Source organism: Ammospiza nelsoni, chromosome Z, assembly GCF_027579445.1.
Source record: "Ammospiza nelsoni isolate bAmmNel1 chromosome Z, bAmmNel1.pri, whole genome shotgun sequence".
Lineage (NCBI taxonomy): Eukaryota > Metazoa > Chordata > Aves > Passeriformes > Passerellidae > Ammospiza > Ammospiza nelsoni.
This window is the reverse complement of record NC_080669.1, coordinates 52,511,312-52,537,027: the sequence shown is the minus strand read 5'-3', so window position 1 is coordinate 52,537,027 and position 25,716 is coordinate 52,511,312. Positions and strand designations below refer to the sequence as shown.

Here is a 25,716-nt window from a genome sequence, read left to right as displayed (position 1 = left end):
GGGGATTAAACTTCTCAATAGGATGCTGACATCTCAATATGCTGAATTCAAAATAACTAAATGCGTGACAACAGTCTTATGCACTGTTGTATGCTGTATGTCAAAGTGGATTATGATGAAGGGAGAAAACCATACATACTTGCTCTTCTAAAAAGAGTGTTAGCATACCTTTAAAATATCCCATTCAACACTTGTGATTTGTCTTTGAACAGACCCAAACTCTTGACTGAAAGAGGGCCTTCAATTCAAAAGTGCTGAAGTGCCATTTTTAACAACTTAGCCTCAGCTGTTTATTGAACTGTCTCCTCACACTTATAACATTGGTTCCTTCTCAGTCAAGAATACAGGTCAACAGTAAATGTTATTTAACTCAACACAGTCTCTCAAGTAAGTTAAACTGTTGATGCACAATAATGTTTCCACAATCCAATCAGCTCGCTCACTGCTCCTGAAAACCTCTTATGCATGATGGACAGCATGGCTGCATAAACAAACCTCACTTCCTCTAGGCAAACAAGGAAGGATGTGACTGGTATCCTGGGAACAGGATGGGGAGCTCTAAGCAATAACACTCTGACTTATTAAGGAACAAAAAACCAGTCACAATAAATAGTGACTTAAATAAACTGAAACATCCTCTATGATCTTCCCTTTTGGCTTTCAGAACTAATCAATGGTTTCAAATGGATATATTACTTCAGTGGGAGGGTGCTAATGAAAAAGACCATTAATTGATCACAGATGCACTTAGCATAGTCCAAACCTATGTTTCTTTAGCACTTACTTCTATGCAAGTTCAACTATGCATGCACTGATGACAGCTACAGTCACAAGGGAAGACAAAAAAACCATTACTCATTGAAATTTGAGAGGTAATTTGGGTTAATACAACTGAATTTCAAAGGAATTCCAGTTCTGCTGGTATTTAGTCAATTTTACCTATGATTCCATGAGCAGCACAGCCACACCTTTTGTGTTAACAATACGCAATGCTTCACTATATGATATATACCCAGTCACTGCATTAGAATTAAACCACAATAGAACTATACTCATCCTCTGGAATATAGAGTATGCGCCTGAAAAGACAGAAATAAATGGAAGACTACTGATGCCAACATTGAATGAGGGCAACAAGGATACATTTCTGAATGCAACAATACCAAAACCTAAGGCATTTGTCTGAGCAAAATATTCCTCATTTTGAGATTCATCCTAATGAAAACTTGGAAATCATGTATAATGGTAAAGGATGAGCTTTCTATGAGATCCTCTTGTGATTTTGTATTTGTGGACAACATTACTGTAGACACAAGTAATCACTCTCACATTTGTACTATAACTTTGCCAACATGTAATTTAAGTATGTAATTTAAGTTATTCAGATCCTATTGTATCCTATCAAAATATTAGAATCTAATTATACTCTGATTCAAGATTGCAGCCTACTCCCATTGGTAGGAACCTCATGCTGCTAAAGAAATGGTTAGAGCATGAAGACCTTAGCTGTTTGTTGACAACAAATGCAAAAAAAATGGACAACATATTTTATTTACTGTCCATCATGATGTGGAAGAGACAAATCACATGATGGAGTATGTGAATAAAGCGGTGGGACACCCTTTTTGGATGGTCACTAAAAGCTACCAGAATTCTCAACAGTGCTTCACCCTGCTGTCATGTTGCTGATAGTAACTCTTTTGCTTTTTGTTCTAATAATCATACTGTATGTTAAGATTTGGATAATTAGAAAAAATTAGCCTGTTGGCTACCCTCAGTAATACCAGATAACCACACAATAGAAATATATTAGATGATCTGCACTGTATAAAAGTGTGAAACATTCTCAATTTGGATATTGTGAAGTTTGAGTGACTAGTCATGATTAGATTATGCGGAAAGATGGCTGGGGGTAAAATGGGAGGAAACTGCAAAGCTATATTCACATCCTAACAGAAGTTATAATGATATGGGAATTATAGGGTAAAGTGCAGTTGCTTCTTCTGGATGGAATGTGGTGAGCATGACTGAAAGCAATTCCACAATGATTCCCCATACAAACAGCCTGCAACCTCAACCACCTGCGAAGGGGGATGAAGTGGGGGGTGGAGCCAAGACTCCATGGCCAGGCACCATTGAAATCCCTGCAGGGAGGGGAACGTTGTATCTGATAAACCACACATCACCTGTTCCCCAAGGGAGAGAAAATGTCTTTCTGTTGAAGAAATTTTGGTTAAATAGCTCTTCTTGGATGAAATTGGTTCATTATTATCTAACTGGAATACGAATGCAGACCCCCAACCCAAAGTTCAGAATCACAGGATATTCTCAGTTGGAAGGCAGACACAAGGATGATCGAGTCCAACTCTTAAGTGAATAGCCCATACAGGAACCAAACCCACAACCCTGGCATTACTAGCACCATGATCTAAATCAACTCAGCTAACTTCAACTTACCCACCACCAGGGAAAGATCACCCCTCACTGAGCATGTGCTCTGCATTTTATTGACTGCAGCTTTAAGAGAAAAGGGAGAGAATTTTACACCATTTAGTCACAAAGGTACAATACCTCAAGCTCCAAATAAACATAATGGAATTGTACAAAAGTAAGTCAAAAATTGTGAAGTTAGGGAAGATTCCATTATAACTTCTGAGATCAGCCAATAAGGGGATCTGTCTTCATCCCCAGAGGAATGCCTGTTAGTAAGAACCCTACTCTATATGTGTTCTATTAGGGATTAAATCTTGTCTGTATATTGGCCTGAACGTGTGTTAGCAGTCAGAAACTATCACTGGCAGGGCTTAAACCTTAACCTGTCACAATTTTCTCTCATTAATAAAGAATGTTATTCCATAGTTAGAGTGAGTCTTTCATGGACACTAGCATGCACTGGCAGTGGGTAATGTACCTGAATAAAGTAGGAAACCCCGCTGAGGGGGTCTCTCTTCTGCTGTTGGTGTGTGTCCCTGAACAAGTCAGTTGAACTGCCCTCTGATCCAGCAGGACTATTCAGTGAAGGGTCCCTATAAGAGGGTGCTGAGGGGCTGGTTGGACACAAAGGTCTCAGCTTTTCCAGGGCAGTGACAGACTAATCTAACACTACAGGTTGAGGAAATTTTCCCTTTTCATACGACATCTTATAGTTCTCATTTCATCTGAGCTAATAAAATTTTCTGCTCACTTGGGTTGCTACAAAGCAAAAAAGACACCTTTAGGAGAGTTAGCCTGAAGCCAGCACTGACAATACTAAGCAAGAGATATTGAGCAACTTTTGAGCTTAGTTTAATGACTTCTGCATTGCTCTTCCACCTCTGATGCATATCCTAGAATGGCCTGTTACTCTGGCACAGTGCTAAAAGTCAACAAATTTTATACCTCTATTCTTCAGGGACGTGTGCTGGTTTTGGCTGGAGTAGAATCAATTTTTTTCACAGTGCCTAGCATGGGATACGTTTTGGATTTGTGCTGAACAGAGTTAGTACATAGGGGTGCTTTTGTTATTGCTGAGCAGGGTGTACAGAGAGCCAAGGCCTTTTCTGCTTTTCATACTGACATGCTGGTGAGGGGACTGGGAGTGCCTGGGAGGAGCCAGAACAGGTGACCCCAGCTGACCAAAGGGATATTCCAGACCATGTGACATCAAGCTCAGTATATAAAGCTGGGGGTAACATGGAAAGAGGAGGAGACACATTTGAAATGATGGCATTTGTCTTCCTGAATAACCATTATGCATGATGGGGCTCTGCTTTCCTGGAAATGGCTGAAGAAGTGAATTAATTCTTTGGTCTGCTTGTGTTTGCAGCTTTTGCTTGCTCTATAAACCTATCTCAACCCAGGAGTTTTCTAGATTTTACCCTTTTGATTCTCTCCTTGATCCCATTGGTAGGGGATCTACCTATGTGGAACTTGGTTGCTGGCTGGAGTTAAACCATGGCAAGCTAAAAATCTTCAGTACCTGCAGAGCCAGGAAATCAAGCTTAACTCAGAGTGAGCTTACTCCTGGAAAGGCCTTTCCATTCACTGTGCAGAAAAACCTAAACCCATGGAAGAAATTATCTGGGTACAGTAACTATAAGTGTACAACATTGGACTGTAATCAACTCTGCACAAGAACAATCAATTCTCCCATAATCCACAGGGCTGAGGAATGAACTAACAAACTCTTGAGTAGCTCTGCAGGAACCACCTTTGAACTAGCTAAGCTTAGTAGTGGCTACATGCCATTCAGCCTAGTTTCACATCTCAGGATGTACATTATTCCCAGTTCATTCCAAATGAAGTATTTTCATCCATTACTCAAAATATCCCAGCCTTTTCTACCATAGACAAATACAAATAATTCTACGGATAATAGGTCACTGTCATTCATTCTTCCTAGACATGTTTTGAGTAGTAGAGACTACCTTAAAGATAAGCATTATCTGCATATTATCTAGAAATGGTATTGTTTGTTTACACTCAAATGCCAGTTTTTGTCCCAGGTCAGCATGAATCATTTGAAACCAGGTAAAGTGCTGACTCCCAGGAAAACAGGAAAAGTTTTATTTTTGTATTTGCAATAGCAGCCCTATATTCCAGACTTGAAACATGGAGTAAATCACAGCCTACCACCAGGAATTATGTCTTTTGTTGTTCTATACTACTGGATCATTAGCAAGCCCAGTTCAGGTATTAAGAAACAGCTTTAAGGGGCCTTTAGCAGGATATTCTTTAAGGAACTTTGAGATCAGATCTGTGTTCTGCCCTGCAATCTTGGACAACAGGCAAACTTGGACAAGACATCAGCACTATATCCTTCAAAGACAGGAGCTAGACAGTCAGAAGGAGGTGCTTCTGCAGTATAAATTCATTTATTAAGTCAGGAACTCTGAAAAATATTCAAAATATATGAATATATATATAAACAGTAGCTAATTAGTTAGCAAGTATTTAAAACATACTAGGAAGCTTAATGAATACCACAAATAAATAATTGAAGAAATAAATCTACTAAGATTATTTAAGCAGTAATAATCATAAGCCTGTTACTTAGAGCAGTGCCACACAAAATCAAATTCTACTAACAAAATTCATGCCTTGAGTGGTAAGAAATAAAAGACACGGCTATGCAAATTAACACCTACTCAAGAAACAGATAACCAACTAACCATACTCCTAAACAGAATCTTCAAAGATGGATTATTTCTACTGATTTAACTGAAGTTAATGATAGCCTGATTTTAACACAGATTTGGTAGCTTTTACATTGTGCCTTCTTAGCATGAATTTCTTCAATTTGCTGCATCTGTTTCAGAATTCATCTCAGTTTTAAGATTTAGAGAGGTACAGTCATTATATGTTCTTAACCACAATTTAAAATAATTTTGTGCAAGAATCCCAGCCATGAGGACTTGTTTTATTAGCTATGTTCTGTTAGCCTTTTTCTTTCCTATGATACAAGATATTGTTAAGGCCTTTTATTGTTGCAAATCTGTTGTATTCTTGCATAGCTGACTCATGAAGCATCTGACTCTCAGACCTCAAATAATTTTGTAGACTGGGAAAAAATAAGGGGAAAATGCAGCTACCAATCTATTATGAAATCGAATATCTCTTACTGTGAGTCTTAGGTGAAGTTCTAACCTACTAGACAAGCCTTTATCCAAATAAAAGAAAAAAACAGCTTTTGCTAGAAGACTTAATGTCTGTAATGGGAAAATTTGTACTGCCTGCAGGGACAGCCTGACAAATCAATTAAGGCTTAGACTCTGTATAAAGATTTCACACAGCATGGCAGTACCCTGTTCTTTAGAAAAATACATCCCATTTTTACAGTGGCACACCTGTCTTCATTCAAACATGTTCTTAAGAAGTTTTGTACAAATCACTTCTATATCTGCTGAACACCTGATGAACTAAAAGTAGCTACTAGTAAAGCAGGAAAGAGAGAGAGGGGAAATAAAACAATTTCAAATAGGTGTTAGATTTTTCTCCAAACAGATGAAAAGGATTATGCAAATAATTGCACAATAATCCTGCTAAAAAGTGCATTTACTCAAATTATACGTATTATATATATTTGGGGAATACCGGGAAGGTTTCTACAGCAGTTTCAAAACTTCTTTCTCAGTTACTGGCATAGAGGCACCAAATTTCAAAATAAAACACTAAGAAAACTCACAGGTCAGAAATTATGAGTTAGAGAAAGGTCTGGGTTGCCTTTTTTTCCCTGTCTTCTTTTTCTAGTGTTAAAATATGAGGTTAGAATACCAGGTCTGCCTTCTTTTTGTGGTCTTGACAGCAATGTAAGACTGTCTGACTTTAGTTTCCATGTGAGTACAATCAGTATCCTTCATTTTAGCTTATGAAATTGCTATAGATTTGCTCAAACAATACAAGAGTCACTGTACGTATATTGTAACTATTAAGAGTAGACAAATCAAGAATAAAACAATTAGCTCCTGCTACTAGCCTTCAAAGATTTCTAGCAGTATTTTCTTTTTATCCCAAAAGTAAAACAGACATTAATTTGCAAGTTTAATTCTAGACACCCAAGAACTACTTGTAGTTTTAAAAAACTTCAGAGTACTTACCTTCCAACTGAAAAAAGTGCTTTACACGTGTAACTTGGCTTCCTGCTCAAGTTTTCAAGGTCATAAAGTACAATAACGCCATCTGATCCACCAGATAACATGCTGAAAGTGTTAATGAAGCACAGAAGTTATAACACTCATAATCGCAATATGTTTAATATAATGAACGTGTTCAACAAGACAACAAATTCACAGTACCCAAACACAGTGAATTACTCACGGACAGTTGTACCAGCCAAAGTATATACTTACTATCTTCCCTCAACAGGCTCAATATCAAGGGTGTTGATACCACTTCCATGTATTCTTTCCACATCTCTATCTTTATTTAACTCCAAACTTAAAACTCTACCCACAAAAAAAAAGAAAAAAAAGGAAGAAAGAGAGATTAAAAACATGTTATTATGAAAAAAAATGTTATTATGTAGCTCTGAACAGCTGAAACCTAATTTCATGCTCCTTCAATGCATTTACTTTATTCTTGCCAATTTTTGCAAAACTACACAATACAGAGATAGAAATAAGTCTTGTGAAGTTGGCAGAAAAAAAAAACTTTGTTGTTTGGAAGGTAAGAGAGAAATAACTACATAAAATGGGCTCAAAGAAAAAGCAAAACTGCATTTTGGGTCAACATATTAAACAAAACCTGGAATGTAATTTGAAAACACTAAGACAAAGAAACATTAGAAGCTTGTAATCACGACTAGAATACTGGCTACTTTGAAGCTTCATCATGTAGCATCCTTTCAGGCTTCATCCTGCTTGGAACTACGGACATCTAGCGGACAAAGTAATTTAGTTTACCAAGTTTAAAGTATTTCCTTTAATGAAACTAAGTTTGTATGCAATATTTTCTGAAATACTAAATAAAAACCAGGCGACCCCCAATGATGAAGCTTCCACAACAATATTTTCTAACCTGCAACTCTTAGCTTGTATTTTTGAGTATGTAAATATTGCACAGTCAAAAAAGAGATATTCTGCTTCATTAAGTCATACTACCTGATAGAAAATTTAACCTTGCAGCATGATCAGAGCCTCCCACAGCACCATTTAGTACAAAGCTCAACACCACCACAACAGAAACATAACTAGGTAAGTAAGTGAAAAGCTGTGAGGCAGAGTGCCCCTACTCAGCCTCAGCTCAAGGGGCAAAAAATCCTGATGTGAGAACCTTAGGCTGCTACAGGCAGGCCCCTATCATCGTGTCTGCAGACATGCTATAAAAGCAGCAAATCATTTAAGCTCTTTTAAACTATGTGAAACATAATTATGCAAGAATTCACCTAGAATAGGAATTCTGACATACACAAGATATCCAATTTAAAACCTTTGAGTTACAGATGGAATTTCAGGAAACACGAAATCCCCCTGTGGAAATGTGTTGAAATATATGACTTCAAAAAGCAGCTACAAATAAAATCCACTTAAAACTACCTTTGCTTTTTTAAGTCAAAATAAAAAAGTTCAGGAAGGGAAATGCTACGCAGACAATTGTCCAAGAAAGGTTAAGTTTGTCCAGTGGGTTACTGTTCTTAACACTGAATGCTACATGAGGGCTGAGGGCACAGAGGGACATAACTGTGTTGTGAAAATGCACCCAGAAACAAGCTTCCTGAGCTACCAAAATTAATTTCAATTTTAAATACTTGTTTTACAATGATACAGCGTCATAAATCCATAAATCGCCACCACAGATGCAGAAGTTGTGTAACTGAACTAAGATTGGCTTTATTTGATTTATCTTGAAATACACCTACAAAGTAGATTCTCTGGTATTGAACAAATATCACATTATAACCTTTAGCAGGAATGTTAGCAAATCCGTCTATGCTGCCATCACTTCCCCCAAAAACTGCTAAGAAACCCCCTGCATCTGATTCTTCTTCAACCTGCCAAAAGGCCGGGTTTGGGAAAAGGAAGGACGAGCAGAGGAGGGCACAAACACCTGTTTGTTCCAAGCGGAGCACAGCCGCACGCAGTGAGAGCCCCTGGAGGAGCCGCGCCGACCGCAAGGGCGGTGACTCCGCGGTGCGGGGAGTGAGGCACAGCGCACAGCGCCGCGCACACTCCGCCCAGGGCTGAGCACCCCGTACACAAACACCATGCCTGCCGACCCACGGCTGCAGCTCCCCCGCCCCGGCCCCCGCGCACACGGGGGCTGCGGCAGCGCAGCGCAGCCCCTCACCCCGCCCCGGGCCGCCCCACTGCGAGCCGGGCCAAGCGAGGCTCCGCGGCAGGGCGGAGCAAGGAGCTGCCGCTCCGGGGCCTCCCCGCGCAGGGACACCCGCCCCGGCCCCGCTACCTCCGGGTGCGCTCGGCCCGGCGCAGCCGCGCGGGGTCGTCCAGCCCGGCCTGGCGAGCAGCCATGAGCCCCAACATGGCGGGAGCGCCGGGCCCGCTCTACGCCGCGCCGCCATCTTGTGGCGGGCGCGGCCGGGATTGGCTCGGGGCGGGCCGGCCCGCGCCAATGGCCAGCGGCGTTGCTGGCGCGCCCGGCGCCCATAGGCGGGTTCGGCCGCGCGGGGCGGGGTGGTGCTGCGCAGCGGCGGGCGCGAGGCGGCGGGGGCGGGACGCGGGCTCCGTGTCCCCGTGTACCGGTGTCCGCGGGCGGGTGCCGCGGCCTTCCCGTCGGGATCCCGGCATGAGCCGCGCCTTGCAGGCTCTCCGCGCTCTGCGGCTGAGGCTCGTGGGGCCTGCCAAGGAGCTGGTGGGCACCGACCAGTTTGGCAACAAGTACTACCGGGTGCCCAAGTACGAGAGCCGCGCAGGTACGCACCGGGGTGGCGGCGGCAGGTGGGCCCGGCGGGAGCCGTGCGCGGCGTCCCTGAGCGGCCCCTGACACGCCCACCGCTATCCGCAGCTGGCGGAGCGGCTGATAAAAAAATTCTAGCGGCTGAACAGTAGTGGGAAGGAAAGTGCCGCGCTTCGGGAAACACGTGCGGGTTTCTGGTGCTCTAATGCCAGAAAAACTGTAAAGCCACTCACTGGACGGTTTCAGAGCGCGGCCTGTACTAGGTAGGTAGGCAGCAATTATTTGCTCTTCTTGGTAATTCAGAGCGCTTCTGCATAAGCTTTTAAAAGCTAGAAGCTAGAGTCCAGAGAAGGGCAATGGAGCTGGGGCAGGGTGTGGGGCACAAGTGCTGTGAGGAGCAGCTGAGGGAGCTGGGGGTGTTTGTCCTGGAGAAAAGGAGGCTCAGGGGGACCTTATCACTCTCTACAGCTGCCTGAAAGGAGATTGTGGCCGGGCGTTGGCCTGTCTTAGGCAACCCGTGACACAACCAGAAGAAATACCCTCAGGTTGCACCAGGGGAGGTTCAGGATCACGATAGGAAGAATTTCTCCATGGAAAGGGCTGTTAAATATTGAGACAGCCTACCCAGGGAAGAGTTGGTGTCACCGTCCCTGAAGCTCTTCACAAAGCCACTGGACATGGCACATAGTACTATGGTTTAGTTTACCTGGTGATGTTTGATCTTAGGTTGCACATGATGATCTCAGATGTCTTTTCCAACCTAACTGGTTATTTAATTCCATGAAATTAATTCTTGCATGTACATTTATGCCACTGCTGTAGAAAATACTTTTCTAGATTTCTGCCCATGTTCCAAGAGTTTGGATGCCCTTATTCTGTATGTAAATAGAGAATAGGAGAGTTTGTATGGGACATAATACTGCTGTGATTTTGTGAAAATACTACTTATGAAAATTCTGATTTTTTTCTGTATATTTGTCACTTGTTCTGTATATTTGTCACTTGCTTTAGCTTGTTCTAAAAAAACCTTAATCATTCAGCAACAGCAGAATGACAGAACTCTGAAAGAAATAAGCATGCCTTCTGCTAATAAAGAAGAAATCAACGTGATTTTGGTTTTTAATGAAAGTGTTCAAATGTTGCTTTTTCTGTAGCACAGCATGTATCAAAGTATTGTGCTGCCACAAATTCCATTTCTGTGACCTCTTAATTTGGATACCTATTTTCTTCCTCCATTTCCAGTTGAAATGAGAGACTGTCATCCACTTTCCATACAAAATGGACTGCCTTGTGAATGTTCATTACTGTTTTAAGATATAGTGCTCCCTGACCTTTGTTGTTTGGAGTTACTTGGGTGTAGGAGATCGTATTTCCCCTCACACTGGTGACTTATTTCCACTGTAATTTATGCCTTTGCTTCTATGAATGGCCATCCTTGTGGTGCCAGTATAGAAAAGATATGAGATTTCATCTTTTCCAGATCAGGAGAGTATGCCAGTTCTCCCTCAGGCTTGTGGCTGAGCAGGAAAATCATTCTGATACTAGTTGATGTGATTACAGATGGTTGCAACCACTGCTGTGGGTGGTGGTAACCAACTGCCCCTCACAACATTTTTGAGCAGCGTCCTGTGCTCTACAAACAGGGTCACACCTGGAATTTGTGGGCTCTAATAACTTTGTGAAGAAGTTTAAGGATATGGATTGCAAAGGCAATAGAGATTGAGGAAGGTCTATAGAAAGTAGAATTAAAATATACACTAAAAATTTCTGACAGTTTGTTTTTAAAAGAAACTAGGAATTAAAAAGTGCTGAGAAAGCAATGCTCTCTTTTCAAGTGTTGGGCAGCATTATTTGTAGTACTTTAGGAAGATCTGCTGCATATATAATTCATAGCTTACCCAGTGTCCTAACCATATAGAGACAGTGCAGGATTGGAGCAACACTAGAAAGAAAACGGGTTGTAGATGAGACCAGTGAGCTGTTGTGGGCAGGTTTCACTGCAAGTTCACTGCAGTGTGTCTGCAGTGTGCTTTGTGGTCTGCCCTATGGATTTAGGGAGGACTGAGTAGGTCTATCACAGTGCCAGGCCTGATGTGCTTGATCTCTTTGTACTGTACTGGATTTTGATCCAATATATTGCAGAGTGTGCAAAACAGGCAGGTCTTGCTTTCTCTCTCTTCACTTAGACTGGGTAGGTCTATCAGGACAGGCTGGGCTTTGTTTCAGACCAACATCCCACCTTAAGCTGAAGGTGAGAGCAAATAGTGTAAGTAGTGTCTGTGTCACCTCCTGCTTTGATCAGAAGCCGCCTGACACCTTTCTTTTGGCGTGCCCTGGTCTTTGGCAGGGTTTTGGAACAGAAATAGGGGACAGTGTGATTAATGTTTTCTTTCTGTCTGTTGTGAATTGGGCTCTTCTACTTTGAGTTCAGGGTCCAAAACAGTTTTGGAACCTGAGTCCTTCTCTGTAGTAGGAGACAGTAGGAGCAGGTCAATGTATACAAGTGGTTGATTGTTGAAGTGAGGGGGAGACGACCATCCTTTAATGCATCGAACTCCAATTTATTGATTGATCAGTCACTTTAAATAACAGTGTTAATTAACTTCATGCATATTCCAAAATCCAGGTTTACAGTAGGCTAACAGAGAAAACTCTAACCACTCCTTTTGTTTTACAATACCGACAATTGTTTACACAAAACAAAACCAGTGTTCCCGCTGTGATATGAAAGGTTCCCAAAACTTCCACATCTGTTCCCAGGGTGCCATCTTTTCCCAGAGAGGGTGTTACACTTGTTATGGGAAGACTGTCTGAGAACCTTATTGTTTATAGAGTGATGCCTGAGAGAGTCTAATTGTTTATAGTAATCAGGCTGGGAACTGCTTTTGGAACTGCTTCGCAACTACCTTTTACTGTTCTCTCAATTGCATGGCTTCATGGCCTTTTTCTTTAAGCCATGCTTGAACTAAACTCCCAACAGTTGATATTGAGTTTCCTAAGTGCTTTCAGGAAATTAACTACTCTAATTTTGAATTCTCCCATATTTCTTTTGGCACTATAGTTACTTTTTTAGGATCTTTTCCCTCCTTATTGGCACTCAAATTTTTCTTAACTCTTTTTCTACTTCTATCCATTATTTTCTTCACTGAATCTAATGACTTCTTACTCTTACAGCCAACCAAATATGTCTTGCTGGAAATAGCTGATTCTATTTTTCATTGAAAATAATTTATAAAGACTCTTAATAACCATTTTAGTTTAAAAATGCAGGAAGGGGCCCTAAATACTCAAGATCTGGTATATAATTTTTTCATCAAAAGGCTGAGCAGGTTATATTTGCACATTTTCAATATCTTCATTTGCACTCATGTATTGTAATGATTAAGAGTTAAAATGAGCACTGTAAAGTACCACCATATGCAAATTTTTATAGGAACAATAGGTTTTCATCAAGAAGTCAGTTTATTTCATAGATGATGTAAGAATGTTAAAAGTTCTCTTCATGGGAGCAGCAGACTCAGGTTTGTTTTGATTTGGACTCTCAGCTTACCAGAATTGCTGGAAAAGTAGGAAGCATTCTGTTTTCCATATGTTTTTATATGTTGCACAGCCTCTGCATTAGGGGCCATATGTGGCCTAAGTTTCTGATGCTATGAGCTAAAGTTTCTCAGTAGTCTTATCAAATTGCATTGAGAAATACATGTGGCATTACCAAGTTTCAGTGGTAAATTTTGTTGCTAATAATTGAGTGCAAGCACTGACTTCTGTGGGAAACATTTTCTTCGCGTGAAATAGCCACTCACATTTGCATAAGCCTGTATCTTGTGCAGTAAATTCTCAACAAACAAAAAATGTGTAATTAAAGAAGAACCTATATAAGGAAAAGTATTAAGTATTCAGTTGCATTATATATATATATATATATATATATATATATATATATATATATATATATATATATATATAAATTGTCCTATATCTGATTGAATCCAGTCTTCAGTAGAAGTATGTACATTTTTTAATGAAAGTTAGGAAGACTTAAGGTTCTGTTGAGACTAAAGGAATCCTCCATGATAGTTGTAGTTGCTCTTTGTTTCTGGTTTTAGGTAGTGGCCTGTCACCTTCCTGTGCATCAGAAGTTTAGAGTAGAATTTCTACTTTATTTCAAAATCTTTTATAAAATGCAGCTTTTTATTGAAGGCTAGACTCACACATTCCTGTAATGCTTTGTGATGAATGGCAGAGAGTGGAAGAAGCAACAAATCTCCAAAGCATATCTTCAAAGGTAAAAGCGATGGTTTTCTTCTGAGTCTGAATGTTAGCTTCCTCGCTAACAGGAATGAAGTCTGAGGAAGAGACAGAAACTGGTTGTGATTGTATGAAGCATTTGTAAGCTGATTATTGAGAACTGCAGATAATTGTACATTGTATTACTGAACATAAAAAGTAGTTTCTCAAGTTAGCTTTTCAAATGTTGGTGGAAAGCAAATAAATTTTAGTTTTACATGTCCAATGTTAAAATACTAATGAAACACAGAATTTGAATATTCATTCATGAGTAGAAAAACAAATTTTAGATTATTTAATTATCTTGGTTATGGAAATAATTCTATGGAGAAAGTGAGAGTTAGTTTGTTTGGTTTTTTTTTTCCATGTAGAGACTCTCACACCACAGCAATGCCTGTCAGTTACAGGTTTGTCCAGGTGGTGGCAACATTGTTTTAAAAACAGAGCAGCAAGTACTGACAGCTGTATTGAGTATTCCTTTATGGAGAGATTTTAGAATACAGAAACAGAGTTCTAAAATAATTGTGTGTATGTATGTTTGTAAAGAAGTAAAACTTGCACTGCAGATTGCTAGTTTCTAGGGCAGTAATTCTGGAATGACAAAACGGCTTTTCAGTCTGGATGAGTTGTTATGTAGCAAAGCAATTACACTTTGGAGAGCTCATTGCAGATTATAAAAGCATTAATATTTGAAAACACCCATCTTTGTTTGTGGTGATATAGAATCATAAAGGTATGAAAAAGACTTTTAAAGAGGTACAGTAAAAGACTTTTATAACCTATATATATAATAATATATATTCTATATTATAATTATATATAATAATAGAATTATAATTATAATATAATTGTAATAATATATACATATATTATATTACATTATATTGTAATTATATTACATTATATTGTAATTATATTATATTATATTATATTATATTATATTATATTATATTATATTATATTATATTATATTATATTATATTATATTATATTATATATATAATAACCTGTATTATAACCTATTTATAAACACCACCATATCAACTAAACCACAGCAGTAACTGCCATGTCCAGTGGTTTTGTGTAAAGTTTCAGGGATGTTGACACTACCTCTTCCCTGGGCAGGCCATTCCAATGTTTAACAGCTCTTTCCATGGAGAAATTTTTCCTGTTGTCCATCCTGAACATCCCCTCGTGCAACTTGGGGCTGTTTCCTCTAGTGGTGTCATTACACTAGCTACACCCTTCTGCCAGGCAGTTGTGGAGTGATAAGGTCCCCCCTGAGCCTCCTTTTCTCCAGGACAAACACCCCCAGCTCCCTCAGCTGCTCCTCACAGCACTTGTGCCCCAGACCCTGCCCCAGCTCCATTGCCCTTCTCTGGGCTCTCTCCAGCCCCTCAGGGCCTTTCCTGCAGTGAGGGCCCAGCCCTGGACACAGCACTGGAGGTGTGGCCTCAGCAGGGCCCAGCACAGGGGGACAATCCCTGCCCTGGCCCTGCTGGCCACAGCATTGCTGATCCAGGCCAGGATGCCATTGGCCTTCTTGGCCACCTGGGCACAGCCTGCCTCATGTTCAGCTGCTGTCACCAGCACCCCCAGCTCCTTTCCAGCCACTCTGCCCCAGCCTGTGGACCTGCCTGGGGTTGTTGTGACCCAAGGGCAGGACCTGGTACTGGGCCTTGTTGAACCTCACACCATTGGCCTCAGCCATGATCTAGCCTGCCCAGATCCCTTGAAGAGATAATGCTCCCACTAACTTGGTGTCATTTGCTAACTCACTGACGGCATATTCAATCCCCTCATTGAGATCATCAGTAAGGAAATTGAACAGGGAAACAGTACAGAGCCCTGGGGAACTCCACTGGTGACCAGCCACCAGCTGGATTCACCACCATTCCCTGGGCTGAACTTCATTCACCACCACTCCCTGGGCTCAGCTATCCAGAAGTTTTAGAGAGATAAGTGCATCTGTCTGAGCAACAGTGCCAGCATTTTCAGAAGATTGCCATGAGACACCATGTTGAAGGCTTTAGTGAAGTCTGAGTGGGTGACACCAACAGCCTTTCTCTCATCCACTAAGCATCTCACCTGGTCATAAAAGGAGATCAGGCTGGTCGAGCAAGATCTGCCTTTCCTAAACTCATGCTAGCTGGACCTGATCCCCTTGTTTTCCTGGATGTGCCACATGAGAGCACTCATGATAATCTGTTCCGTATGTTTTTCTTCTAGTTGCCAGAAGCAAACTGGCAAGGGCCATGGTATTAATCTCTCTGACTTGAAAAACAAGGAATAGCAATAAGTAGTCATGTGGACAGGTAATAACTTGCATATTATCTGGCCATTGCTACAGCCAGGTTTGATCTTCAGCGTGTATATTGGTATTAAACTGAGATGCTGATCTTTTTGAATTCTGCATGCTGCTCTTAACATTCATATGCTGTACATTTGTAATTTAATTATTGTGCATTTAGCTTGAAAAGCTGTTTTGATTCTTTCAGTACAGGTGTATGAAGAGGTATTTGAGAGGATATCTTTTTTTTTAGGTTTCTTCAGTTGCCAAAAAATCAGATAGTTAAAAAAAATTTTTAAATTTCCGTGTATTAGTAACTCTCTTCTATGGTGTATAGAGAGAAAAAGATAGTGTAGTGCTATAAACGCAGATGTTTTCAATAGGTAGAAAAATCTTAACAATATATTAATCATGGTGATTTGGACAACCAACACATGTAGAGCTGAGAGTAATAGGGCTGTGTGTGTTGCAAACAGGATTATTAGATCAATCAGGACCGTTGGTAAATCATCATGCCTGCTTTGTGACTAAATTCCATGCCTTTAGTTTCATTATTCTGAAATACAAGGAGAATTCAACTTACTTTTCTGGTTCTAAAGGAGGAAAACAATCCATCATTAATATGCATAAAAAGAACAAATCACCTATGTTTAAAGTTTTAGGATTTGAAATCACATTGGGAAATGGAAGAACAGATTTTACAGAAAAGAGTGTAAGTAGTCAGTAGCAGGTACAGGGAACTTTTTTCCTATTATGTGTGTATATAATTAATTTCAGCACATTATATAAATGAATTTGGGTAAACAAAAGATTTTAAGTACTGTATACATGCTTTGTTACTTCTGATTTGGATGTGAAAATTTGCAGTGTCCATTTTTGCTGGTACCTAATTTGGTGTATCCTTTTTTTGGAATTGTTTGTTACTGTTAAATAAGAGTGCAAACAAAATTAGGCATTTAAATGAAAGTGCTGGGGCTACCCACCAGTGGTGTCATTTTAAAAAAGATAAAATGACAAAGAGCTTAACAAAAGATTGCAGTTGAGAAAACATGAGATTAAAAATAGCTAAGTAATGTTGGCATACTACCCTATGGGCCTCTGTTACCTTTTAAGGTTCTCCTGAAGAATAGAGAAGGTGGTAAAGAATTAGGTGCAATAAGTTTATTGGGCTTTTTTATAAATCTTTAAAATAACAAAGTTTCTGTCACCAGGGGCTTTAGAGTTTTAACATCAGGTTTGCTGATACAAGAACTGCTTTGCTTTGAGGAAAAGGTAGAGTCAGTTTCCTACTCAGGCTCTGGGCACAGAGGTTCAGAAGGGAAGAATATTGAGAAAGGAATGTGACAGGTTGAGGGAGTGGAAGTGATGAGATAAAGAGGTGAGATCTTAAATTCTAAATGTCTTTTGTTTATAGCCATCTGTGTACGAAAACCATGTTATTTCATCCTTCTTGAAGTGAAGGAGTGATTTGACTTGCCTCTTTACACTGGATGAACTGGAGATGCCATCAGCAGGAATTGCAGTCAGTATGAAATTTTTAGAAGAGTTCAAAGAAAGGGTGGATTCTGGCAGACTTCTGCAGGCACTGGTCAGTGCTGTAGGAATTGAAAATGTCACTAGCTTGGAATGATTAAGCACATGTACTGATTGATATTTTGTCTGTTAGAGGGATATCAAACTCCAGGATGAAGAAAAGTTAGTGCAGCCAGCTACAAACAGAAAGATGGAATGGAAAGATACATGGCAATATGTAGCAGGAGGTCCATTGAACAAAACATCCAACTACAGATGTTACTGAACAAGTGGTATTTCTTCAAGTAGAAGTTTGTGTAGCAGTGGGAAAGATGCTGGAAAATTCTTTTAACTCTCACACAGTAGTGAATGACCTGTCGTTAATGCTTAATTTTGTACCAGACAGTGCTTAGTACAAATACCAGAGGTCAGTGTGGCCTTGTGCTAACTCCCTGTTGTGACTAATAAGTCTTGTGACACCTAATGCTTCATTGTTAATTTATACTAGTGATTATCATGTACTAGTTGATGTCTTAGTTTTGTGAACACAGATAGAGTGCTGGAGTAAAGAATGATAAAGAGAAGGGCATCATGACCTGACCACATATTTGAGATACTCTCAAGGAAAGAAGATTCATCAGAAGATCTGGGACCATAAAAGTGAATTTTGAGGAATGAGATATTCCCAAATAACCACAAGAAGACCCTCAAAAGATTCATATCTGAATAAGTTTGGGCTACAGGGAAATCTCTGTTTTCACATCTAGAACACCTTCTTATCTTCGTTCTTCACTTTACTTTGGTGTCTGCAGAGTCTTACCTCTCACATATTCTCATTCTTCTCTGGTTGCAATTTCATCTGCGCAGTAACTATTTTATCGATGGTATCAGGGAGCAGAATGAAGATGTTATCTAGGAGAGGCAGTCAGAGAACTGCTGAGCCCCTTGGATGTTCCTAAATCCATGGGCCCAAATGGAATCCATCCCAGGTGATGAGGGGGCTGGCAGATGAGCTTGCAAAGCTGCTCTCCATCATTTACCAGCAGTTCTGGCTCACTGGTGAGGTTCCAGAGGACTGGAAGCTGGCCAATGTGACAACCATTCATAAAAAGGGTAAATGAGGAAGGAGGATCCTGGTAATTATAGGCCAGCTAGCCTGACCTCTGTACCAGGGAAGGTTATGGAGCAGTTTATACCGAGTGCCAGCACACAGCGCTCACAGGATGGCCAGGGTGTCAGACCCAGCCAGCACAGGTTTAGAGGGGCAGGTCGTGTTTGACCAACCTGAACTCCTTTTATGACCAAGTGACCCGCCTGGTGGATGTGGGAAAGGCTGTGGATGTTGTGTACCTGGACTTCAGCAAGGCCTTGGCACTGTCTCCCACAGCACACTCCTGGAAAAGCTGGCAGCCCACGGCTTGGACAGGAGCACTCTGTGCTGGGTTAGGAACTGGCTGGATGGCCGGGCCCAGAGGGTGCTGGTGAATGGTGCTGCATCCAGCTGGTGGCTGCTCACCAGGGGTGTCCCTCAGGGGTCTGTGCTGGGGCCAGGGCTGTTCAGTGTCTTTATTGATGACATGGATGAGGGGATTGAGGCTTTCAGTAGTGAATTTGCAGATGACACTGAGCTGGGATCATGTGTTGTTCTGTTGGAAGGTGGGAGGGCTCTGCAGAGAGACCTGGAATGACTGAATGGATGGGCAGAGTCCAACAGGATGAAGATTAACAAGTCCAGTTGTCAAGTCCTGCATTTTGGCCACAGTAACCGCCAGTAATGTTACAGGCTGGGGATGGTGTGGCTGGACAGTGCCCAGGCAGAAAGGGACCTGGGGGTGCTGGTGACAGCGGCTGAACACGAGCCAGCAGTGTGCCCTGGTGGCCATAGAGGCCAGTGGCATCCTGGCCTGTGCCAGGAACAGTGTGGCCAGCAGGAGCAGGGAGGTCACCCTTCCCTGTACTCGGCACTGGTGAGGCAGCACCTTGAGTGCTGTGTCCAGCTCTGGGCCCTCAGTTTGGGAAGGACCTTGAGACACCCGAGCAGGTCCAGAGGAGGCAACGAGGCTGGAGAGGGGCTTGGAACAGAAACCCTGTGAGGAACGACTGAGGGAGCTGGGGGTGTTTAGCCTGGAGAAAAGGAGACTCAGGGGTGACCTTAACACTCTCCACAAGTTCCTGAAAGGTGGTTGCAGTCAGGTGCGGGTTGGTCTCTTTCTCCAGGCAGCAGCTGACAGAACCAGAGGACACAGTCTCAAGCCACAGTAAGCGAAATATAAGTTGGATATTAGGAAAAAGTTTTTCATGGAAAGGGCGATAAAGTACTGGAATGGTCTGCCTGGGGAGATGGTGGAGTCACCATCCCTGGATGTGTTTAAAAAAAGATTGGATGTGACATTTAGTGCTGTGGTTTAGCTGAGATGTCAGGGCATGGGTTGGACTTGATGATCTTGAAGGTCTCTTCCATCCTAGTCGTTCTGTGAATTCTGTGAAGTGTATTATACCAGAGGTGCCACCAGGGCTGCTGATGGGCATGGCCTTGTCCGGTGGTGGGTCTGTGCTGGAGCTGTCTGGCCTTGCCTCTGTCAGACATGGGGGAGTTTCTCACAGCTTGTCAGGGAAGAGGCATCCCCTCCACTAACAGAATCTGGCCACGCAAACCCTATTTATTTATTTGTTTGTTTGTTTTTTGTTTGTTTGTTTATTTACCAGTGACTCATTATGGCAAAGAGTACTCAAGATACACAATGTAATGAAGAAATTCAGATAAACAAATTGAGGTCTTTGATATCATGTTTTGCTCTCTGGATTATAATGTGCTACCCAAAGACTGATAGCAGTCAAGGTGAAGGTTCTGCCTGAATCAGGGGGAGGAATTAATCCAGGAGTATAGTTCATATCTGATTTGTATAAAGGTTGGTCATGGAGGTTGGTAAGTAAATTTATTGCTGCATATTTAAACTTAAATCAGCTGAATATTGATACTGTTTCTCAGAACGTACAGTGCATAAGAGAGGAATTAGAAGTCGTGTCTTAATTCAGCATCTTCAGTACAATAAATTGATACTCGAAGGAGGCTGCTGGCTGTTTCTGCTCTTTCACCTGTAAAACTGATTAGGAATTGAGGAAGGCGGAAATAAAGTTCCCAGACACTCAGAATGTCAAGATCTGTGTTTTCCAGACTGGTGGCTGTTATCTGGAGCAGATGCATCCAGATAACAGAGTACTAAAAGAACACTTGCTCCCATGAACAGACATCAGGAATGATTTAATTTCTAAAGAAGAACGGTTACTAACAGTAGCAGTTATGTGGGGTGGGGAGGACATAACACCTCCAAAACCTTAGGCAATTAAAGATAGTAGGTGTTGTCTACTTGATGGTCCTGCACTCTCACTCCAAATGGTGCTGGCTGCTACTTTTTCAGACAAGCCCAAGGCCAACCAGGCACAGCAAGTTCAGTGTTAAATTGACTTTTTTGTATCTAGCAGCATTCCTTCTTCTGCTTTCAACAAGCCTTCATTTTGTGTTTGAAAGAAACTAAAAAACAGATAAGCCTCCTTCATGCACTAGAGCTTCATTGCTGTGTGAGAATTGTGAAAGGTTCAGGCTGAGCAAGAGTACCAGGAGACTGCAAAGAAAAACAACCCATTTAAATATGCCTGAAAACTGCTAGAGTTGATGATTAGCCATCAGACCTTATATTCTTGTGCTTTAGAGGTGGTGGCTTTTCCCTCTATGTTAGCTACAGTGCTGGTTAGTGTAGTCATCACAGTATTGAAACAACTAAACCTTCAGATGGACTGGTCCTCCAAAAATGTTAAAAAAAGTTTGGTATGGTGCCAACAGCTTCTAATTGTGGAATTATGAATGTTTCAAATATAGTGACACAACTTTCATAAGCAGTTATCATGCATCTTTTCCTATTCTTAGTCAATTAGGAAATGTTTGTTAATATATGATGGCTTGATTTTGGTCAGAAGCATCTTTATATCTTTTACTACTTAAGGTTTTTAAAATGCAGATTTTGAATGGTTTTCCATAAGAAATGAGACAAAGCTTATTCTTTTGAAGTCAATGACAGAATTTCTTTTATCTTCCAGAATTCCACTTTTTGCCATTTTTGCAAAATATATATTGAGAGAGTTCTGTATGTAAATGGCTCATTTAATGCATAGTGTGTTCTGGTGTTTAAACTGTAAATACTTGGTCTAGGCAAAATGATAGGAACACTGAACTCTAAAATTGCCCAAAAAATTAAACTTCTAATTTACTAATTAAACTTCAATTTTCTGCAAAACTACTTGGCTATAGTAAAATTACTATCCGTATTTATTTGTTTGATACAGTAAATCTCTGATCTGAGAGTTAGTAGAGTCTAGTATTTTTGACAAAAAACAGTGGTCCTGTTCCTTCCTCTGGCTGCTCATGTCTGCTTTGTAATACTCATTACAAATGTTTGTACAGCCTTGTGCTAAGTCTATTGACTGTCTAACCTAGTGTGCTGATTTGTTTTCAGCAAGAGGAGTTACTTTATCTGGTTCATGGCACAAGCTGTGTAAAAAGCTAAAAAGAATCCAGAAATGAGATCAGTCCCAGTTGGCTACTTTCTGTGGCTCCTCTAGTTTGAAATGCTAGTTGAACTACTAATCCAGGTAATTCTAGTAATTCTAAAGAGTCAAAGGCTGCATTTTTACCTATCTGTGGAGATTTGCAAATACTGGTATTGTTTTTCTTAGTTCCCATTTGTAATAGCAATAGAATTTTTCAACTGTTGTCTTGTACAAAACAAAAATCTAAATTAAACCTATGTAATGATTATAAAATAATCAAAAGAGTAGTTTTAGAAATAAATTGTGATTATCATCTGTTTGGGATTTCTTTTTACTACTCAGTGTAATAACTGTAACTTTGTAAGAGTTTCTTCAGATCAAAAAGGAGACATTTTTCTATGCTATTAAAATGCTCTTGATATTTCTATCTGGATATTTTCTAATTTCAAGGAAAAAATTTGCTTAGTCTATCCCTGATTTAAGAACCAAGAATCAGTATCCATAGGCATTGACATTGGTTCAGCGTAATGTACCAAAACTTCCCAAGTTATTCTTGAAATGATTAAATGGGAGATGACAGGTGGTTTATGAAATAATCTGGTTTTGTGACATTTTCATCATATCAGATTGAAAAAACATGCTGCGTAAGCAATTTCTGAGCCAGAGCTGGAAAATGGGCTGCTCTGGATTTGTGTCTGACCCAGATATGTAATAGCGTGGGAAAAAGTCCAAAGAACTGGAGCCAGAGTCTGTTGTGAACCTGAAGGTGAAATGAGGTTGACTCTGTTGATTAACATGAGTTTGTCATTGATGAAGGGGAGCGATCTCATTCATCCTTTATCTTCTTTTCTTCAAGCTGAAAGTAGCATTCATGAGAACTGTTGCTGAGCTAGTTTAATTCAGTTGAAAAAGTTGAGCTTGTGGTTCTCTGAGTTAAGAAAATGGGACAAAGAAAGAGGGTGGAACCTTTGAGCTAAAGTGGGGTGGGAGACTGGTGACTCTGGGTGGAGGAACCTAGAAGACTGCCAGGGGAACACATGCCTTCTTACGTAGCTTGCTCCATAGTGTTTCTATTGGATTACTGATGAGATTTTGATTTTTTGTTTTGTCTTAGATTAAATCAAATCTCTTGTATGAGAAATAAGGTAATTTTTGCTGAAATAGGAAGGTTACTGTGATTTGTTGCTATGATCAGAAGGTTTTGGCAGGTATATTAAACTGTTTTTCAGTTTTGGAAGAAGCAGTTTAACCCTGTTATAAGAGAAGAAATAAAATTGAGTATTTTAACAAGCTTTATAGAAACTTTTTGCCAATGGAATGTCTACTAAAAGATTTGTATGGTCTGAGCAGATCCTGTATAATAGTAAGGTAATGCTTCTGAGGAGATCCTTGTCCATTCCACACCAGGACTTTCCTCTGAGAGTAGGGAGGAGTTAGGAAGGCACAGTCTCCTGCAGGGCATGTTAGATTTTAGACTTTTGCAAAAGGCATGGTATTTCCAAATGTGACTAACTCTATCCTCTGAAACAGACTATAGGTATTCTCAAAGAGGTGTAATTAATTAGTTTCTGGAGTGTTGCTGGGCTTGCAAGGGTTCCTCAGGGGTGAAGAGAGAGGCGAGAATCTTGACCTCATGTTCAGAAGGCTGATTTATTAGTTTATGCTATATATTACATTATTACGGTGCTAATAGAAAATAGAGAGAAAAGTCTCAGAAGCTTGCTAACCTAAGAATAGAAAAGGAATGAATAAACAAAGGAGCTCTCTCTGATTCTGTCCCAGAGGGAGCTCAGTCTTTGATTGGCGCTTAACTGTACACATGCAACATGGGCCAATCACAGATGCACCTGTTGCATTCCACAGCAGCAGATAACCATTGTTTGCATTCTTTTTCTGGGGCCTCAGCTTCCCAGAAGGAAAAATCCTAAAGAAAGGATTTTTATGAAAAGATGTCGATGACACTGGAGTAATTAATCAGTTAACTGATTTCTGCTGCACTGTTGCTTCTGTGCAACAAAACAGTTCAGTACAGTCCATAAACGTGATTCTTCCATGTCCTTTGGTTGTTCACATCTTCTCCTCAGTAAAAGAAAGTTGGCTGATCCAAATCAGAGTTAGAGGCCTTGAAAGCTTAACTATACCAGCCTACCAAAACAGTTTCAATGTACCAGAAAACCAGCAAAAAACATGCTTTTTCTATAAGTCACAAGTTAGTTGTTCGATTTGCTTTAATAATATTGAAGCAGCTGGTGAGCAGACTGTTGAAGTAAAGAAATAGGTGTGTGGCACCCAAGCACCTTGCAGCCATTTACAGTTGTGTCTAAAAAGGAAAGAGGGCTTCAACTAGTTACACATTCTAACCTGCCTCCTGAGTGACAGCTTGCCACTGTCTCTTACGCTCTGTTTTTTTACAAATTATGACTGTATCTCTGAACTTGTATCTTTAGCATGAGGGGTAGTCATCAAACTACCTTGTAGAAATACATTTGTAAGTTATTGAAGTACATAAGACATCAGGTCTTGTAGTGTGATTTACTATCTCACAACTCAAAAAAGACTGTGTTGAATTTTACCACTGGATTGATTAGGGTATAAGTATTGTTTAGTTGGCCATGAGAGGGAGTCACCTTATCACAACCAGTGTGGTTCTGGGGGAGTGAGAGTAGGGGCAAACACTCATCTTGTTCTACCCAAGGGAAAATGGAGATCTCTCACATTCTATTCTGCTGGCTGTCCAATCTAAAAGATGATCTAAGTTTTCATGGGGGATGGAGGAGGGTGCTAGTGCTATGAAAATCTTACTGGTATTGTTCCTGGACTTTACCATGAAGAACTGTAGGAAAGTAGAGGTGCACTTTCTTTAGTTTCCCACCTTGCCACTCTTTTGGATAAGAAGAAAGAATGATGTGATGGGTGAAGATGGAAACTGGCTTTCAAGCATTTGTTATTAGCCATTCCTTGCTAAAATTTATGAATCTGTTGTGCTGGAAAAACTGTTATGTTGAATGCTTTTTGTGCTTTGAAAGGTTTCCAAAGACTTCTGCATCTTGAAAAAGTTCATTTGAATTGTCCTCAAAGGTCTGAAACAGCGAGAAGTTTAGATATAAACTTAGTTTCAGATTGTTAACCAGCATCCATATACTTACCATGCAAACTGAATGCATTCAGTAATCTGGTTTGTGGTGCATGTTTACAGAATGGCTGGTACTCATTAAAATGGGTTGTAATGGACATGCCAGTACAAAGTTACATTACCTCGTTAATCAAAACAAAGGAACTGGGGATTAAAATACATCAACTTGCAGACTCTGACCCTCTTTTTAGCTGAAAGGGACTGTGTTCCTTCTCAAGTGTTCTTGAATCCCTATAGCTGTATTATCCTGATGTAGAGCACATGACAGAAATCATTCTCTAGTACCAAGGTGTGGCCTAAGAAGAGGGAGGACTACAACTACCTAAATGTAAATGGGCAATTAAGTGGAAATAAACCACATGAGCTAGAAGAGAAGAAATTGATAATCTGTTATAGTAGCACAGTGGAAACCAAAGACAGACTCGGTGTGATGCTGTGTCTTGTTCAAATGTGTAAAGTGCAAATGTGGATCTTCTTTATAGATGGGTGAGGGAAGCAAATAAATTTTACCTGCTGTTCTGTAAAATTGGTTTTGGTTTTTTTCTTCTGTTGGCAAACATGTCCTGAGATCAGGTCTGACTTCAGCATCTAGCTTTTTGGCTCTTCAGGTGTAATAGAT

At 40.5% G+C, this 25,716-nt stretch overlaps 2 protein-coding genes across 4 annotated transcripts in view; one reads left to right on the top strand and one right to left on the bottom strand.

The window, feature by feature from the left end:
- ERCC8 (ERCC excision repair 8, CSA ubiquitin ligase complex subunit) overlaps positions 1 to 9,009 on the bottom strand; it is a 29,936-nt gene extending 20,927 nt beyond the window's left edge. The window contains exons 1-3 of one of the 3 annotated variants that reach the window (XM_059492047.1): positions 8,881 to 9,009; positions 6,828 to 6,923; positions 6,576 to 6,677 (exon numbers count right to left, since the gene is read on the bottom strand). In XM_059492047.1, the coding sequence (XP_059348030.1) occupies positions 6,576 to 6,677; positions 6,828 to 6,923; positions 8,881 to 8,957 (275 nt within the window). In that variant the 5' untranslated portion in view covers positions 8,958 to 9,009. Of the gene's footprint in view, positions 1 to 6,571; positions 6,678 to 6,827; positions 6,924 to 8,523; positions 8,671 to 8,880 lie in introns of those variants that run through there. The other 2 variants (XM_059492048.1, XM_059492049.1) reach the window with 2 other exon arrangements.
- A 124-nt stretch (positions 9,010 to 9,133) lies between these two features.
- Positions 9,134 to 25,716, top strand: part of NDUFAF2 (NADH:ubiquinone oxidoreductase complex assembly factor 2) — a 58,653-nt gene continuing 42,070 nt past the window's right edge. The window contains exon 1 of the mRNA XM_059492261.1: positions 9,134 to 9,346. Within this exon, the coding sequence (XP_059348244.1) occupies positions 9,220 to 9,346 (127 nt within the window). The 5' untranslated portion in view covers positions 9,134 to 9,219. The remainder of the gene's footprint in view (positions 9,347 to 25,716) is intronic.